The 19,201-nt window shown below is 37.2% G+C and overlaps 2 protein-coding genes across 5 annotated transcripts; one reads left to right on the top strand and one right to left on the bottom strand.

Moving 5' to 3' along the window:
• Positions 1-1,451: 1,451 nt before the first annotated feature.
• LOC113310684 (F-box protein At5g49610-like) lies at positions 1,452-7,464 on the bottom strand. Of its 4 annotated transcripts, none has more exons than XR_003341335.1 (6): positions 6,110-7,464; positions 4,811-4,931; positions 3,994-4,066; positions 3,517-3,523; positions 1,827-3,356; positions 1,452-1,511 (listed from the first exon to the last, which is right to left on the bottom strand). XR_003341335.1 is itself a non-coding variant. In XM_026559433.1 (1 exon), exon 1 carries the CDS (start codon positions 7,228-7,230, stop codon positions 6,115-6,117), a length of 1,116 nt encoding a protein of 371 aa, XP_026415218.1. In that variant the 5' UTR covers positions 7,231-7,464; the 3' UTR covers positions 5,809-6,114. The 4 variants fall into 4 exon arrangements, 1 of the variants encoding a protein (XP_026415218.1); XR_003341334.1 differs by having other exon boundaries at positions 3,440-3,523; XR_003341337.1 differs by lacking the exons at positions 1,452-1,511; positions 1,827-3,356; positions 3,517-3,523 and adding an exon at positions 3,559-3,660.
• LOC113313091 (senescence/dehydration-associated protein At4g35985, chloroplastic-like) lies at positions 2,776-4,508 on the top strand. The gene is made up of 5 exons (XM_026561813.1): positions 2,776-3,369; positions 3,460-3,558; positions 3,769-3,919; positions 4,007-4,091; positions 4,349-4,508. The coding sequence occupies exons 1-5, from the start codon at positions 2,776-2,778 to the stop codon at positions 4,506-4,508; spliced, it is 1,089 nt and encodes a 362-aa protein (XP_026417598.1).
• Positions 7,465-19,201: the final 11,737 nt, after the last annotated feature.

A 19,201-nucleotide genomic window follows, 5' to 3' on the forward strand; every position in this document is an offset into this window, starting at 1 on the left:
GGGTTAGTTGATTAATCAAGCGATACTGTTACTTAAAACCGTTTTCAATTTCTAGGGTTTCCTTTTGTTGAAACAGAAAGGAAATCGAAAAGATTACCTGATCGATGGATTGGTACTAACTAGTAAGACTTGAATCACTTGATGATGATTGTGAATTGGTGATTGCCTGATTGATTGGTGAGCGTAGCCGTAGTTACTCAGAGATGAAGAGGCTGTTCTTCATAGCTTCAGAGAGAAAACAAACGAAGAAGAAAGAAAAATGAGAATGAAAGAGGTACTCAGAGTTAGAGATAGATATTAGGGTTATCAAAATTGGACGGATAGGATTAAAAATAGTAAAGATCTTAACGGCTTAAATTAATCGGTACAGGTCGGTATTTTCCCAGAACCGGTGCTTGTACCGGTCTAAGCCGATTCTTAATCTCCGGTACCGGTTACTCCGGTACCGGTTCAGTTCCGGTATTCCCGATTCCAGACCGGTACAGATCCTCTTGACCGGTTCCTGTGCAGCCTTATAATGGGGTGAACTAGTGCTTGATTCATTGTATATTTTGCTTTTATCTCTGTTTCTTTGAGAAAGCCAGGTGGAAATCTTTTTTTTTCTTTTTTTTTGTTTTGAAACAAGGTGGAAATCAATTGAACTCACTCTAATATAGTATTTGGAGTACCTATTAATACATGTCCCTTGAGGTGCATGTATATTAGTTTAGGTGATTAGAAATTGTTCCTTTGTGGTACCTAATGGTGATTTGGCAGATGGAAATACACCTGTTGATGATGAATTTACAGCTTCTGAATATGTGATACACTTTAATATAATTTACTATTTAATCAACGCTGCGCTTTCTATCTCAGGTTGCTTGTGCTTTAGCTGATAAACCAAAGGAGGTCCCCTTTGTGTACATAGAGGAGATGATGATAATCAGTTGGAAGCCGTGGAGTACGTCGAAGAAAACACCAACTTTCACACATATTCAGAAAATGCAATATTGTTAATGTTGAGAAAATCATTCGAAGTATTTTTCTTGAATACAGGCAGGGTTATGGATGCAGCTGAAGCTGCCGAAAAACAAGCTCTTTCTGCTTCATCTAAAACTGCAACCAAAATGGTTACCGATAGGTGGGACGCTCTAATTATAATCACCCTACCACTAATATCTAATACCCATAGACTAATGATACTTCTTTTTGTGTGCTCTTGATTATATTTTCATGACGATTTGGTAACATAAAATGCTATAAGATTTAAAAGTAAGAGCTCGCTCAGACCATTCTACCTACTGGTTGCGGCAACTTACATCTTTTAAACTGATTTCAACTTCCCCAGGTTCTTTTACTTACTGGCCATTGGTTATTCTGCTTTGTATAAACAGATTCGGAGAAAGTGCAGGGGAGGCAACAGAAGATGTATTTGCCATCGCAGAGCATGCTGCAAGCACTGCTTCCAACATTGTAAAAATCCGACAAGCAATTGACCCGGCAAGCAATTGACCCGGCATCCTCTGTTTCCTCTACAATGGCAAAGAATGCAATAAAGAAGAACCTTTGAGCCAATAACAAGTTCCCCACACATATCTACTTCTGAACCAACCGCAACTATATTGAAGATAATATTCCCAGTGTAATTTGTGTAATACTAAATAATTTCCTATCCAACAGTGTGAAACCTCTCTTCCTCTAAAAAATCTAATTCTTATTTAAACTTATATTGATAATAGCATAATGAAGATAGTATTTCACTAATATCCTGAACTAAATAAGCATAACCACAATAAAAGCAAGTAAATGAGCAAAACCAAACAAAACCATGTAAAAGAAGTACAAACCTGAGCCATTTCATGATTAAAAGGGTTCTGTAATCAGGAGGAGACACATTAGCAGAACCACCAACTCTTCGTAGCTAAAAGCTTCAACAACTTCATTAAAACCAGAAGCTGTACTAACAGGAACTCAACTCAAAAGAAGAGTTCCATATAAAAAGACAGACAATATTTATTTAGGTGGAAATTTTTAGTGTCGAGATCAGCTTCCCTTCCTTGGTCGTATACTAGTATCACATAACCAGGACTGGACCCATGACCTTTTCCACACCATCCTCCTCCGCCAACATTTCCAACTCCATACCTACTCCAGCAGCCATGTATCACGATTTTCTTAGCAGGGTTAGTAGTGCTCATATTTCATTCAGGAAAATTCAACTGAACAGTAAAGGCTCACTATGGCATCTAATTCAACTGTGCAAAAAAACTGGCATCTTATTCAACTTTCAAAACAGCCCTTCAACAAAAATAAACAGATATGTTAACAATGACTAAGGGAATCAGCCTTTCCAGAGCAACCTAGTTGTAATTATTAACTTTGTTGAACACCATTATGGTCTGTACTACAGGAGGAACACTTACAGAGCCTGCTGTTCAATCCAACTTAAAGGGGTGTAATAGATTTAAGTTGAAAAGTGAACAGTCAAAATGTCCAAGGTTGTTGATTAGCTTCAGCAGAATCACTACCAGCCAGTACCGACAATTTACGTCGTAAGAGTTTCAGTAGGAACAATAATTAGGATTGTCCAACATAATATATTAATGTAAAGTTATCTACAACCGGAAGTCTCATTGCCTTACGTGACATACTTCCACTGGAAGGGCAAGGACACTTGATGCATTTACAGCTTTCCTCTGTTCTCCCTCCTATATATATCTTATATTTTGCTATATGAAAAGTAGTTTTTATCTTTCATTTTTCCCTGCATCAAATCTTAACAAAAATCCAGCCGCCATGATATTCTTCAGTTTTCTTAGTAAGAGTCTACCATCTTCGAACAAACCCTCGCCTGAAAATACATTTGAATCATCCCCAGTTACCACAACATCCAAAGAAGAACTGCTGTTACAAGTCCCCGGATGCACCGTTAATTTGGTTCAAGAAGGAGAAGCTGAAGAAATCGCAAAAGGAAACTTCAATCTTGCTAAGCTTTCTGCTGAGAGTGTAACTTTAGCTATTCAAATTAAGGTTGGTGATGAACTTCAGTGGCCTTTAACAAAAGAAGAGCCAGTGGTGAAACTTAACGAGCTTAATTACTTATTTCCGTTGTCGATGGAAGATATGAATCTTACCTATGGTGTTTCTTTCTCACAACAATCTGGTAGTGGTTTGACTGATCTTGATTCATTTCTTAATGAACACTCTTGCTTCTCTGGGGTTTCATCTTCCAGTCCTTCGGAAACTACTTCGAATACTCGGGCTCTTAATTGGGCAGAGCTTGCACCAAAGATTGAAAAGTACAGTGCAATCTTGGCACAAGTAATGCCAGGCAGAACCGGTGAGATTATTAAAGGGATTTCAAGGTTGAGCAATGCCTGCACCCAACAGGTAACACGATCCTCAAATTTTCTGTTTGTCAATTGAGATTATTAGCTTTATTGATGATATTAATGCTAACCTGACACATAAAAAATGCAGGTTGCAAAGGGAGGAGCAATGGTTATAACCGAAGCAACTGAGGAAACGAAGGCTGACCTTGAAACTGAAACCAACAAGAGCAGCAAGAAAACCACAATGGTAAGAAGAGGTGTGTACTCAGTAAGGGCTTAGCAAGGTAACTTCGCAGGCAGAAATATTTCCTAAACCCATTTTTTTTCCTTTTTTGACAGTTTTTTCCCACTGTTATACACAAAAATTAACATATAAGCAGAGACCATAGAAACAAAAACAAAAAAAGTAACATATATCATATTAAGATATCTTGCTGTTTAATCAGGGTGAGGGCAGTTTCAGAGAACACAGAGAAAAGGAGCAAGACTGTGCTTAATATCATCGAGATGGGCACTGGATCAGCAGTTGGACCAATCAGCTCCCATGCAGGGGGGAAATTCTAGCCACAGGACCTGGAAAGGTCCTCTTGGATTCTATGGTGCTTTCAGTAAGTAACACTATTTTCCACACATTCAGCAAATGCAATATTCTCAAGTGTTAATGCTCAGTAAAAATTCTCACCTTGAAAATACAGGCAACTTTATGGATGCAGCTGAAGCTGCCGAAAAAAAAGCTCTTTCTGCCTCATCGAAAGCTGCAACCAAAATGGTCAGCGAAAGGTGAGGATACTCAAAATATAATCACCCAACCACTTGTATCTAATACCCATATACTGATGAGACTTTCTTTTGTGTGTTTTAATTACATTTTCATAATAAATTGGTAACATAAAGTACTAGTAAAAGATTTAAAAGTAAAAGCTCGGCTCAGCCCATTCGACCTACTGGTTGCATCCAGTTACACCTTTTAACCTGATTTCAGCTTACCCTGATTCTTAAACTTATTGGCTATTGGCTATTCTGGTTCTTATATACAGATTTGGAGAAAGTGCAGGGGAGGTAACAGAAGATGTATTTGCCATTGCAGGGCATGCTCCAAGCACTGCTTTCAACATTGTAAAAATCCGAAAAGCAGTCGACCCTGCATCCTCTTTTTCCTCGGCAATGGTGAAGAATGCAATAAGAATGAACCCATGAGCCTATTACTGATTCCCAACACATTTCTATTCCTGAACCAATCGCAACTATACTGAAGATATATATTCCTAGCGTAATTTGTGTGTTACTCAAATTTATACTGATAATAATTCCTTATCCAACAGTCTGAATCCTCTCCTTCTCTAAGAAAATCCAATTCCAATTTGAATATATATTGATACTAAATTAATAACATACTGAAGAAAGTGTTTCACTAGTATCCTAAACTAAAACAGCATAATCACAATAAAAGAAAGTAAATTGGGAAAAACAAACAAACCGCATGTAAAATAAGTACAAACCTGATCAGAAGATGAGAAGAAGACTCATTTGCAGTGAAAACCCCGCCAACATCAGCAGCAACACCAACAAAAGGAAATTCTTCATACCCAAAAGCTTCAACAACTTCATTAAAATCAGAACCTGCATTCACAGGAACTCCTCTCAAACGAAGAGCTCACGCAAGAAGATATACAGTATTCATTTTGGGGGAATTTTTAGTGTCAACATGAGCTTCCCTCCATGGTGGCATACTGGTATCACATAACCAAGCTATTAGGTAGTTAACAGACAGCTCGAATCGTTTGCCGATCATTTTTTGTATTTGTTAGCATCAAGACTAATTTCAAGATTGAGCTTTCGAATATGCCACGGCTGCAGGCATTTACTTGACTGCAGTTTAGATAATTGAGCTGAATATAGTCCAGCTGATCCAGCTGCAGTAATCTAGACTGTCTAAAGCTTTGACTGCCGTTCAATAACACAAATCTCTTGAAAACAAGTACATTGTGTCAGGCAAGTTAAGTAAGTTGAATTTGACTCCATGTGGCATATTCATATTGGTCAAAATGTCAATGCAAGACCTGGAATTGCCTATACGTCAGCAGTCACTGCAGGGTGACCGCTGGGCCATCTGCTAGTATGCTGAACTACTCTCTACTGTTAGACAGGCCGTGTGTGGAAAATTTCTACAATGTTAAACACTACAAATGTTTAATTTAAGCAGAACCCCACCGTCTTGAAGTTGTCTGCAGGAGACAAGGGTCGTAGGTTCCCCATAAAAGTTTCCCCAATTCTGATCCACGGGAAAAAGAAAGGAGTTCTCGAAAAGATAAAGAATTAGAAAGTACGTACTGAGATTCAGGTGGCAGAACATGACCAGATATGGGTATCTCAGTATATCAATGGGATAACAGTATGATAACAATGACGCAACAGATATTATAAACAATTTATGCAGGATCTCATATATAGAAAAAGGATGGGAACAGAACCAATAGATCTTTCAAACAGACATAATGCAAAACATAACATGCTTGATAGACATTTCAAACAAACGAAGTACTTGTTACATACAGAATAGTGAGATCAACTGACAATAGGTTAGATAACAAGCTCCAGACAACCAGCATTTGAGCAAACATGTTACTAATATTACAGCAGGAAACTAACCATGAAATGTGAAATTTTCAAGCCTTGAAAGTGAAATTTCTACAAATTTACAAGGATTCATCAGAAAGGGAAAAGAAAAAAAATCAAACTTTTAAGAACATAATAGTAAAAGGCTATATATAACAACACAATTAACCTGAGAAACATGCCTGCATTAAGAAGAGTTGTCCACAGCACCATCACGACAAGAGAAGATAGTGCTTTTGAAAGCATGGGCCGAGAACCATAATGGATAAGTCGAACTGTTCTTCGCAGAATACATTTCCTTCCAGAATCGACTCTTTCGATGATAGACCAATATCTGTCTTTGAGTTGCCAATAATACAAATTCACTGGTCTGACTAATTGGAAAAACACTCGGTACAAGTCCTTTGATACACCTGAGACTCACTTTATCCGTCTCATACCATTCTTCTTCTGCATAATCTTTCAACACCCAAATTGTCATCCAGGAATCCGAAATCTGAACCATTGACAAAAATCCATCTAACTCCAACAAATGAACTCTGTGTCCACACCCATTCACTACTTCTTTAGGCAACAAAATCTTACTCCAAACATCATTTTCAATATCAAACACAAGTACATACATACAACTATATGTCAACCAATGCAAATATCCATTCACAAACACAACTTGATTCTTATTCATATGTGTAAACTCCTCATTCAACGAGGTAACAGATCTTTTCCAACAATTCACCTCAGAATCATACACCAAGCAAACAAATGAATCAAGCGGTCTCCTACCAAACGGACGATAAAACCCCGCCAAAACAACATTAAACTTCCCTTTAACCATATCCACACCCAAACCAACTAATGTAGCTTCACCATCAGGATGAAACCTAGTCATAGGCCTCTCTCGAGTCTTCGGCAACAACTTATATTCTTTAGTCATTGGATTACAAACATAGTAAACCCCCTTATTAGGAATACTAGCACAACATAACAACCCATTACATGATGCTCTGACTTTAACCCTGTCACTCTTAATAAAATCCAAAGAAAATTCACCAACACCTTTAAATCTATCAACACATATATAACTAGATTTGACATAAAATGATTTGATGACTTCAACTAGTATCATTGGATTCTTCGATGAGATATCATTGTAAAGGGTAATAAAGTAATTCTGTGAAGGTATCCTGTACCAATTTTTACAAACTGATTTACATTTGTATAGTGATTTGATTGGTAATCTTGCAAGGATTTGAAGTATTACTTCTTCTGGGAAAAACCCTTTTTCTGAATCTGATGAATTCATTGTAAAATGAAAAAAAAAATCAAAAAGATCAGATTTTTATCATACCTGATCAGAATTTTGCCATGTTTGCTTTGACCCAAATTAGGATTTGATTGAATAAGGGATTGTGTGATGATAATTTGGGTTTGTGGAATTGGACTTTTGGGATTTTTTTAAGGGGTTCGAACGGGGGAAAATTTATGAATCAGATTCCTATCAGTTCTAAGCAGAGGAAAATGTGATTTTGATGGCGAACCATGGACGACGAATATACTTCTGAAAAATATAGAGGTGAAACTAAGGCAGGGTTAAACTGTCACACGTGGCTTGAACGCACGGTGTAGATTTAGTGGAATAAATACGATATACTTAGTCTAGTCAACCCCTAATTATGTGGATAATTAATTGTATTAACTTGGTTTAGAGAGAAAGTACTAGAATCCAGAACGTGCTACTCTCAAAAAGAGTGGTGTGATGTAATTTTTAAGCGAATTAGAAATACAAAAATTATTGGGAGATACTTTTATTAAATGAGGATGGAGGAAAATGATAAAAATTGGATTTAAATATCAAACCAGGGTCAATTCTTATTTATATATTTTAATTAATTTTTAATCTACTCCTCACTAATAAGGTTAGTGATTAATTATAAATAGAAAATTCATAAGATTGTTTATAAATAATTAGTGTGTACATTTGAGTGAGGTGAGAGTAGGAGGGAAAAAAATTTGAGAGATAATTTTTTTTGGTGAAAGTGAATGATGATTGTGAAGAGAGAATTGATGCTGAATCTTTAGCTCAACTACAAAAAGGAGCATATCTTGAATCTTCTGCTAATGACAACAACTCACAATTGCAAGTATTTGTGGAACCAACACCCTTGGATCATGAATTTTATGAGCATCAAGTGTTTCGTGAAGAACTAACCCAAGAGAGTAAACAAGTTCAACACACAAACACTCCCAATACTCAACTAAAGGTGCAAATGTGTTGATTCTTTGGATCCACCATTGTTGCAGCTGAATAGCTTGGTTCTGGTATGGAAGGTGTATGAATACAATGCCGACAGCAATATTACCGACATAGTATTCATGATACGTCCATGTCGGCCAATAATATCCCTCATTTTGAAATGCAAGCCGGCATAGTATTCGACCAAAAAATCATGCTGGTACGAAAGTTACTTTTTACCTACCACGAAATATGATACCGGCACGGTTCAATTCTAACATTACCATGTCGGTACCTCCAAGAAGACATACATAAAGAGGAAGCAATTGTTTGGACTAAAGAGACAGCTCTTAAGGACATGTGTGTGTAGGTAAGGGAATACTCAAGGTTCAAAGATTCGTTATGAGATGGCTTGCGAGAGAAGTGGGGTATACAAGGAGAAGAATAGCCACAAGAGAAAGGGTTATGTATATCCAAAGAAGACTAATAGGGTATACAAGACTCGTATGAGGAAGGATAACTGCCCATTTAAGCTTGTATTCCATTTAAGAGACAAGGAATGATATTGTGAGGTGTGGTTTGGCCGCCATAACCACCAGGATCCGAAAGATTTTGTTGGCCACTCCCTAGATGCGTAGCTAAAACCTCATGAAATGGAGGACTTAAATAGATTGACCAAAGCATGTATCAAATCAAGAAAATTGTCAGAGTCTTCAAGGAAAAGGATCGGAAGAACGTTTCTTCTCTAAGTACAATTTATAGCACACAAGCAACTATTAGTTATGTGCAATGGGAAGGTAGGAGTGTTATGCAAGAATTTGAGAAGATAGCTTGGGATCACAACTACACGCGTATCATCAAAAGAGGGACGGACAACAAGCCCCTTCAAATATTCATTTTGGATCCTTTGCTTGCAAAATTGGGTCAAACATGTTTTGGTATTCTTATGATGGATTTCACCTACAAGACAAACAAAAACAATATGTCGTTGTTCAACATCCTGGGGCAAACATTGGACAAGGTATTATTCACATTAGTTTGGTGTTTTATGGAAAACGAGAAGGATTATAATTATAATTGGGCATTAAGATAAATGAAATTATTCTTCCGGGAAAATCATCTTCTGAGGGTCATCATAACCGATAACGATGGCGCATTAATGAATGCAATATCCAACGTCTTCTCGGATGTACAAAATTTCTTATGTACATATCATATACGTCAAAATGTGATAAAATTTTGTCCTGCTTTGTTTGAACCCACTAAGGAGGATATTAAGAAGAGAATGATTGTTCAACTAGAGGAAGACGTTCACAAGAAAAAACTATCACCCGAATAAGAAGAAGATGAAAGAGGAAAGATTAAAGAGCAAGTGGACAAAGAACGTGATGAAAATCATAAAAAGTGGTTGGAATTTCAAAGAGATTGGGAGAAATTTTATCGGTCTCTTACCGAGGATACATACGAAAATAATTTGAACATGTTTATTGCCAACTGGAGCGAAGTGCATCCAAGTGCCGTCTCATATTGTCGGAAGCAATGGTTGGATAAGTACAAGGAAAAATTTGTGTGTGCATGGAAAAACCGGTATATACACTACGAGAATGAAGCAACTAGTATAGCGGAGTCCACTCATGGGATATTTAAGGATCTCATCGAGTCCAACCAAGGAAACGTGGTTACGGTCATCGAGGCAATGGAGCAATACTTCAAGAGTGATATCGAGAGGATCAAGAAGGTTTTTGAGAAAATCTCAATGGAAAGGATGACTCAATATCTTCCATATGGTAAGTTGACACGAGGAATAGAATTCAACGTGTCTCAGTGAGCAATAAAACATATGATGATAGAATTGTAAAAGAGATAAACTACGGCAAACCGGGTGATATGTGTATTTGTCCCGACATGTCTTCATTGGGCCTTCCGTGTCATCATATGCTTGTGAGTTTGAAAAAGTGATACCTATTGAGGTTATTGATCCGTTTTGGAAGCAACTATCTTTCACCACTCCCCCTATGGAAGCTTCCGGACAATCACCATGGGGTACGAACGAAGCAAAGGAATTCTTCGAAGCTTACTCACGTGGAAAGTCGACTATCCGGAAAGTCTTTTTGAGCCAACTAAGAATAATTACTCGCTTATCGACAGCACAAATTTAAGAGCCAACAAAGGGAGATCCTCCCGGTAGACCACAAACTAAAATGGCAAAAAGAAGACAAATAAAAGAATTGAAAGAAATGATTCAACGTGAATAAGAACTTGAGGCAAGTAAGAAACGAGATCCAACCGCGGGTGAGATTTCAGAAGCAAGGTTCACGGAATCCCTGGTTCCAAACAAAAGGGGTATGCCGAGGAAAGAACCTCTATCAAGTCAACAACAAACGGCGTATTCCGTATCCACACTAAAAGTTGATGGAACGGAGGTTCCAAAGAAAAGGGGTAGGCAGACGAAGGTACCAACATCAAGTGACAAAGAACAACAAGGTGAGCATTCTTAAGCCACACCCATAGTTGATGGAGCGGCGGTTGGAAAGAAAAGGGGTAGTCCGACGAAGGTACCAACATCAAGTGACAAAGAACAACAAGGTGAGAATTCCGAAGCCACGCCAATAGTTGATGGAGCGGTGGTTGAAAAGAAAAGGAGTAGGCCGACAAAGGTACCAACATCAAGTGAAAAAGAACAACAAGGTGAGCATTCAGAATCCACACCCATAGTTGATCGAGCGGTGGTTGCAAATAAAAAGGGAAGGTCGACGAAGATTCCTACATCAATTCAAGCACATCAAGGTGAAAATTCCGAAGCCATACCTAAGATAAGTGTTAGAAAAGGTAAGTGACCCATGTCTAGTCAACAATAACATGATGGTGACAACTCCGTAGAAACCATCAAAGTTGATGTAGTTTCGGTTCCAAAGCGAAGGGGTAGGCCAAGGAAGTACGCACTCCCATCACATATTATATCCATTGAAAGTCTAGAGTTTGCAGATGATGGATTGAAGATATTAAAGCTAAAATATGGTAACATGAAGATGTATAAGGATGCTAAAACAGGTAGGTGATAGACACATTTTTGTGTCTAATTTGTCCTCAATGTCCGTATTGTTGGCACTCGATTTTGTACTAATTTTGTTATTTTATGTATTTGTAGGTATTTTTTTTGGAAATAAATATTTTAAGAAAATTCGGCTCGAAAAGTTGATTTTGGCACCCGGAGGACAAGTGTTATTCGGACTCTCGCTTTTGGATAAGGGGCGACCACTGGATAAGGGGCGACCTTCTTTCGAAATTCAAAATTTGTTTTGGCGGGAAAATTCTTTCCTTTACTGGCAGATTTTCAATTCGACATTTGAAGGTGTTTTAACGAGATTAAAGAGCTGAGACTTAATGGGTATATGTGATATGAGTATATGAAGATATTATGGTGGTTGGGATCGATCAAATTTGTCCAGAAAATCAATTCCCAATCAAAACAGAGAAAAGAATATCGTCTCATTTTTGGAAAGAAAATCACGTAAAAGATGTTGCATGTTTGTGTAGTTAAGCCCATATATTCTCCTAGGATGCGTATCAATCAGTTTATGAAGATTTCCAAGACAATTAACGTACACAGAGGAAGAAATAAGAAATAATTCTCAAAAATATTTTTCTTCATTGTGAAGATTTTTGAGGAGTTATGGCGAGATTCAATGAGGATTAGGTGTATAAATAGGTTGATACTATCACAGGGAAGGGCTGTCGAGAGTTGGGAGGAGAGAAGGAACGCTGCAGATCGAGAACCATGATTTCTCTCTGCTGCTGCTGCTGCCATTGATGAAGATGAAGAACACGAAGAACGGACTCGCAGAAGCAGTCGTTTATCAACAGTGTCTAAGACGCACACTCGTGGGTCGTAGTTCTTCGTACAACAGCAGTTACCATTTATCGTTCTTTTTGTAACAGCTGAACAGCGCCTTTGCAACAGTTATTTCTGTTGCGATTTTTCTGTTCAATTGTTTTACTCATTTTTATCATTTGTAAACAACTTTTTGAGCAATAAATAATTATTTTGAGAGCATTTTTACTATGATGAGCTAAAACCCAACACTGGGACGACGGAGGAGGCCAAACTTCATACTTGGGGTAATTTCATTTAATTCTTTTTTATGACTTTTGCATTAATTTAAAATTGAAATATGATTTGAATTAATTGGTTGTTATTTAATTTGATGATGTATGCTTGGCTTAAGTGTTTTGATACATCATGCTTAGGACTTACAATCAATGTTTTGAGAATCAATCTTGGCAATAAATTAGAGTCGATATATTTAATATATTTTTTGAGCTATTATTGATAAAAGAATTATTATTTGAACCTTAAGAAATGAAATTGGCGGAATCCTAGTCCCAGTACCTCTCGCCCATTGTGACAAATATTGTGTATATATTTTCATTTTTAAATCTTTACAAGTCCGAGCAACGAACTTTTACTACCACTTTCAAAAATACAACAGTAGGACCATTAGAAGTTACCATACCAAAATAGAGTCTTATATAGAGCAACTTACCGAGATTATTCGCGAGTATATTGTATATATGGATGATGTCGATGGAGATGGAAATTGTGGCTATCATGTCGTGACTGAAATCTTTGAAACGACGGTTAGTAAAGGGATGACACCACCCAATACGCTAGAATGAGGATAGCCGCTCAACTTGTTAAAAAGAAGAGCTTTTATGAGCAATTGTTTGGTGATGATGAAGATTTGATAGTTTGTATGCTCGAGTATTAGGGCCCGAGAACGAGATGAATCTCCTTCCTACTCAATATTGGATGAGAATGGTGGTTTGTGGGCATCTAGTGGCGGATACATTTAATTGTGTTGTTCATTATTTTGTCCCCACCGTCCAAGCAACATATACACCAAAGTGGCAAAAGTGCGAAGGATCTCTTAAGAAGAGAATAATTGTTTTGGCGTTCGTGAAAGAGAATCATTTCATTATTTTGAAACTCAAGGAAAATTGTCCATTGCCACCGGTGTGTGCGTTGACTAAAAACAAGGTCATATTTCCTAATCATTCGTAGGAATGGATGAAATTGAATGAGGAGAACCACCAACTTTGGTATGCGTTGGCCCTATCAATTACCCGAGAGAACATACTAGTTCATTTGTGTGGAAGCGATGATGATTAATTTAGATATATATGGTTCACTAATACGTAACATTTTTTTTTGAAGTTTGAATTGTAATCTAAAGATGATATTTTGACATTTCTACGGACGTGCTAATACCGGCATTCTGAAAACCTAAATTTTTGAAGGGTGTATAGAATGCCGGAAAAACCGTACCCAAAAACTAGTGTAAAAACCTAACAAAAAAACCAATAAACCTATCAATCTTCTTACGAAGAATCCGTCTCTAATTCACCCAGCTGGTGGTACTCCGTAACTTTGTTTACCATGTATTTCACGTTTTCATGAAACGTGAATGCTTTCCCATTTTCCTCTAAATAACGCTCTTTCACGGATTCGTGCTAAAAAAATAACACACAAACTTATTTTGTTACATAAAAATTGAAAAAGAGTGGATTGTGTCGAATAAATCATAAACATACTTACGAGTTGTTGAGGGGACAATCTATTGTGGTTAGCAAGCGCAATCCGGTGTTTGATTTTTCAAAACTCAACCACCGCATCTAGGATGATGTCGTGTCGTTACTCGATTTATTGAACACTTCTTCCTTTCGGGTTCCTATAATCGTGCCTAGATTTGTTAAAAATATTCACCCACATGGACTCGGACGAAGTGCAATCTGTAACTCCAACTCGTGTTGTGGCGTACCATGCTTGGGTGATTGCTAAATCTTCCTCGGATTCAAACGATACCATTTGTTATATGTGGAAGTAGGTTCCATAATAAGCTATTGATAAATTATTATTCTAGGGTTTAGGGTTACATAAGTTAAGAGTCTTAAAGATATATATATATATATATATAACACGAGTTTGGGGCAATTGGGTTCAAGTATTAGCTCTATTTGTGTAGAGAATTACCTAAACATCTAGTTTTTTTTAAAGCACCAATGCCGGCATTGATGTTAATATAGATAAAATGATGTCGGCACCGGTTTTCGGTGTAAAGTACTATTCAAACTCCATGTTGGTAGCTGATCTTTTTTTATATATAGTTTGGACCAATCTGCAGTAAATGCTGGCATCGCGACAACACAACGACAACGCCAAGATCTATTTGCAAACCACCATCAAGCTCTACAAACTAAGTAGATCCACCATTACTAATACTATATGTACATTTAAAATCTTCTCTACATGACGTATCATTAATATAATCTTCTCTTATAGAATAATCATTGCAGTTCAAATTTGCAAGTCACCTTCTCATTTAACCATAGACTGTCCATTTATTTATTCGAAGTGTAGAAAATGTGATGGGACACGTCAGTTTTGGATTGCAAAAACTGATGATGCTTAAAAATGAAAATGGAAGAATGTTTCTAAGGTGTTTGAATCACCCAAAATGTGAAGAGGTTCAATGGTTAGATAATGTTGTTCCACTATCGGAATCAAGAGACAAATGCAAGAAAAAATGAAAGATGATTGATGAGTGTGATTGATGTTATATGAAGGGAAAGGAATATGTTGAAAGAGAAGATGAACAAATAAAGATTGTCCTTGATACCGAGCTTCCAGATGATGTCTTCGAAGATATTCAGGAAAGGCTCAAAGATACCGTAATTGTTGAAAACGGATGGTAATAGATTAGGAGATCATATTAAACCAAAAGTATTCCATTCACATTTTTAGTATTTTTTAATTTAAAGTTTCAAACTTAATGTAATAGATTATCTAGGAATGAAATAAAAAGAGCATTCGTAAATTATCTGTAATCATAGTGCGACGACATTGTCCTGTTTATCCAAACTAATGCCGATATACTGAAAACCAAATTTTCTGAAGGGTGCACAGAATGCCGGCATGGAAAAATATCTTATTTACCATGTCGATATTCTGCAAAATTCTCCAAGTTTTAAAAAATCGTATTTCCGACGTAGATACAAGAAATATTCCATGCCGACATGGTCCAAGTTGTATACAGGAATTTTGTGACTTTCATCCCTAATTACTGGCATAGTTTTAGAAAAACATTGAAACCCGGAATTAGTTTCGGCATGAAAGTATAATTACTTAACAAGAACAGAAACCTTGCCCGCATTGGCGTACCTAAAGATATCAATGTCGCCGCCAGTTGTGAAAAGAAAACTTACAAAAAAAAAATCTAGAAATCTAAAGATGTTCAACATAAACCAAACAACTAAATCATGTTTAAATGTTTTTAATCCATCTATCGTAAACCTAAAATAAACCAAACGACTAAAGAGTTCATCATGAGTTACAAATAAAAACAAGTTCCAAATTGTTCAAAACGTAACAACCACAATCCAAATGAAGAAACACAAACACAAATCTTATATCAGTTGGTCTTTTGCTTCTTGGAGACGACCTTCCTCGTTTCCCCGAACAAAGCTCTTGCATTAGGGTCTTCCATTTTATCAAGCTTTTCCTCAACTTCCTTCATTTCTTCAAAGGATAACACCTCTCCTTTCTCGTTCTTGCAACCAAACATCTTCTTCAACTTGCCAAGCCAACATCGCTCATACATCAAATAAATAATTAGTATATATATGATAATATAAGATTGTGTATACATTAAACGACAAAGCAATTAACAATATTTACTAGAAATCCAATGGTCTTCTCAAGTACGGCCATTATAGGTGATGCCTCTGTAGGAGTTGGAACGTGAGGGTTTTTCTGGGGTGGAACTTTGACGTTATCTGGGCGCACAACAAAGGATGTGACCATTGGAGGTAATCCAACATGTAATTGGGATGGGTTTTATCACCGCTTTCCGCATTCTCCCAATTACTAATATCTACCAAACGACATGGTTCTGTATCCCTCCAATGTGTTGGTTCTGGATTTGGTGTATACTCTACCCTCAACCTTAAGGAAGTTGAAATGCAACATTCATAGTCAATAACGTACCTATGAAAAGATATTGTCTCCAAATTAGGTAATTGCTTATATCCAAGTTTCCACATCACACGTCGAAGATCAACCATAACGTATTCCTTTGGGTAGAACAACGGTCGATTGTAAAATACAACATTATTCAACCTCAAAATTTGGCGGTTTTCTCTAGCTTCCTTGTAAGGGTCGAACACAACCTATTTGGTAGTCATCGCGTCCAGAGCAAATCTCATATCTGTCAGTCGACGATTGTTACCGGGCTTCAGAATGTTGCTGAACTCGTATCTCTTAGAAATAGGAACCTCGGGATCGTAAATTTTCTTATCTTCAAGAATGTGTAGTTCGTGAACAATGTTGGGAAGCGTTCATAAGCCCACACCTATGCCAATGTGGAATGATACATATAAGAAGGAGTAATTTTTTTTCTTCTAATAATAAGGGTACATGTTAACAATATATATAAGAACATAAGTTGTAAAAAAACAAATTACCTAGAGTAGAGTGAAACTCCCGACAAATTGGTTGGTAACAGCCTTAGAGGCCCTTCTCATCTCCGCCACCAAATGTGCCATTACAAAGGTGGCCCAATAATAGTTATAGACCTCTTCCAACGGATCCAAGTATGGTAAGTAGTTTTGCACTCACCCTGTTCCCACTAGCGTCAGGGAATACCTTAGTGCCCAAGAAAGTAGCTGTATAACGAATTTGTGCGGGCCCCCATCCATCCTTCAAACTTCTTTCCTTACGTTTTTTTTCAAAATTTTCCTTAAGAAACTTCAGTATGATGGTCTTTGTCCTAACATTCTTAGCTACATAGAATCTTTCCAAAGAAGTTTTATAGTCCCACCCAAACATCTTGTTAGTCAGAGCGTGTAACTTCGATCATTCTAGGACCGGACACTTATCTCCTTCTGCAGCTGATTTGCCGGTAACCCATAAACGTATAATGTTCTGAGCATCATCAGGGATCAAGGTCATCTCCCCAAATGGGAAGTGCATGGTATCAGTTTCATCATGATACCTATCTACGAAGCAATTGACTGTCACAGAATCATACTTCACATAATTTTCAACCAAAGCATTTATCCCAGAGTCCTTTACTAATTTCCGGACCTCTTCACATTCCTTATTCAAAGGCCAATCATTCGCGGCTTGGTGTCGGCAAACACGCACAACTTTTTTATGATCCTGCAATCATGAGACAATATAATTAAGAGATTTTACATAAATACAAAACAATACATATGCACGAGATAAAAATTCTTACATAGGTTTGATAGATAGTACGATCCCACGTGTCCTTGTAGCCAAATAGTATTCCCGGATTGTCAGCTTCACCCAAAATTTTACCACGATCAAGGTCAGGTATCATGTCATCAGTATGAGGAAGGTACGAAGCTTTTACTTTTACTTTGAGTACCTTATTCTTCTCTTGATCCCCATCACCTTCACCTTGTGTCGGTTGTTTACTTGGCCGACCAACTTCCTTTAAAACTTCGCTTTCGGTTGCTAATTGACTTGGATAAACCTCATTATGTTCTTCCTAGGATTCCTCTTCATCATGGTCATCGTCCTCAAACGTTCTAGTACATTCACAGATTACGAGTTTTCGTCGGTCATCATCACTCTCCCAAATTTTCCCTCTTATAGAGTCTGTCCTCAAACGCTTTTTGACCCTGTTCTTTCCCTCGAGGAGGCAGAGAATCAGGAGTACCAAGAACGTTCTTTTTTCTTTTCTTAATGCCAACATCTTTAGCATTTCCTTACTTAGCTTCCTTTACTTTAGCCCTATATCAAAAGAAACACGAAATAAATATAAGACAACTCACAATTATATTTGATGCTGGCATATATATACTGAAGAACGACATAGAATCATCAGTACCGGCATTGGTTCATGAAATAAAGTCCATGCCGAGACTAAAAAATGACATTGTAATTTAACGAAAAAACTATGCAGGGATATGAAGCCGGCATTGGTGAATAAATGCCAGCAATGCCGGTAGTCTTAGGTAATTCCTAGGTTATTCTTGTATACCAAAAGAGCACTGCCGGCATAAACGTAAAAATTCAAAACAATGTCATAACTTAAACCGGCATAGTATTCATCCTAATCTCAATGTCGGTAGTGTTAGGTAGTTCCTAGGATATTCCTGTATACCAAAAGAGCACTGTCGGCATAGTCGAAAAAATTTAACACAATGTCGTAACAAATTACTGGCATGGTATTCATCATAATTTCAATGTCGGGACTAACCATTCAGTTTCAGGTGATTTTAGTTTTGTAACCGTCATAGTATTCATAATAAATTCAATGTCGAAACTTGATACTAGCATGGTCTTCATTCTAAATTTAACGCCATAAACTGGTACCGGCATTGTATTCATACTAATCGCAATGCCGGCATTGACTGTAACTAAACTGTTTGAGTTAGGCTTCGTGACTCTAACCTAAACCCACTGCCTTAAATCGATTAGAACACTTATATAAAAATTCAGAAGCACTGACCTTCTCATGGAAGTCATTTGTTCGAGAGTTTGATAATCTGAATCCTCTTCTTCTACCTCCTCAAGAGCAATCCGAGCAATCCTTTGTTGTTGTTTTTGTTGAACATCTGATTTTGATTCCAGATTGGGATTGGGTTTCTTTCGTGGAGGAATGGTTATATATTCGGGTAATCAACGAAGATAATTCCGAATCGACGATTAATCGATGATGATGAACGAATGAAGAATTTTGTTTTCCAGAACCCTAACTTAAGAAGAGTGCCGAAACCGAACGGGGGGATACTGATTTGGTATTTTGATTTTTAGTTTTTAGTTTTTATTTTGTAGGAAGAGTAGTATAGACTTTTCATATTATTTTTTAATTAACCAAAGGGTTTAATATTTCTGCCCCCAAAAAACACCCCTTAGCATACACTATTGGATGGGGATAGTAAATTATATCACCCAATTGCACGTTCTTATGTGAACCGTGTGAAACTTATGATTTTCCTTTAGGGCGTAGAA

This window comes from Papaver somniferum, chromosome 9 (assembly GCF_003573695.1).
Source record: "Papaver somniferum cultivar HN1 chromosome 9, ASM357369v1, whole genome shotgun sequence".
Lineage (NCBI taxonomy): Eukaryota > Viridiplantae > Streptophyta > Magnoliopsida > Ranunculales > Papaveraceae > Papaver > Papaver somniferum.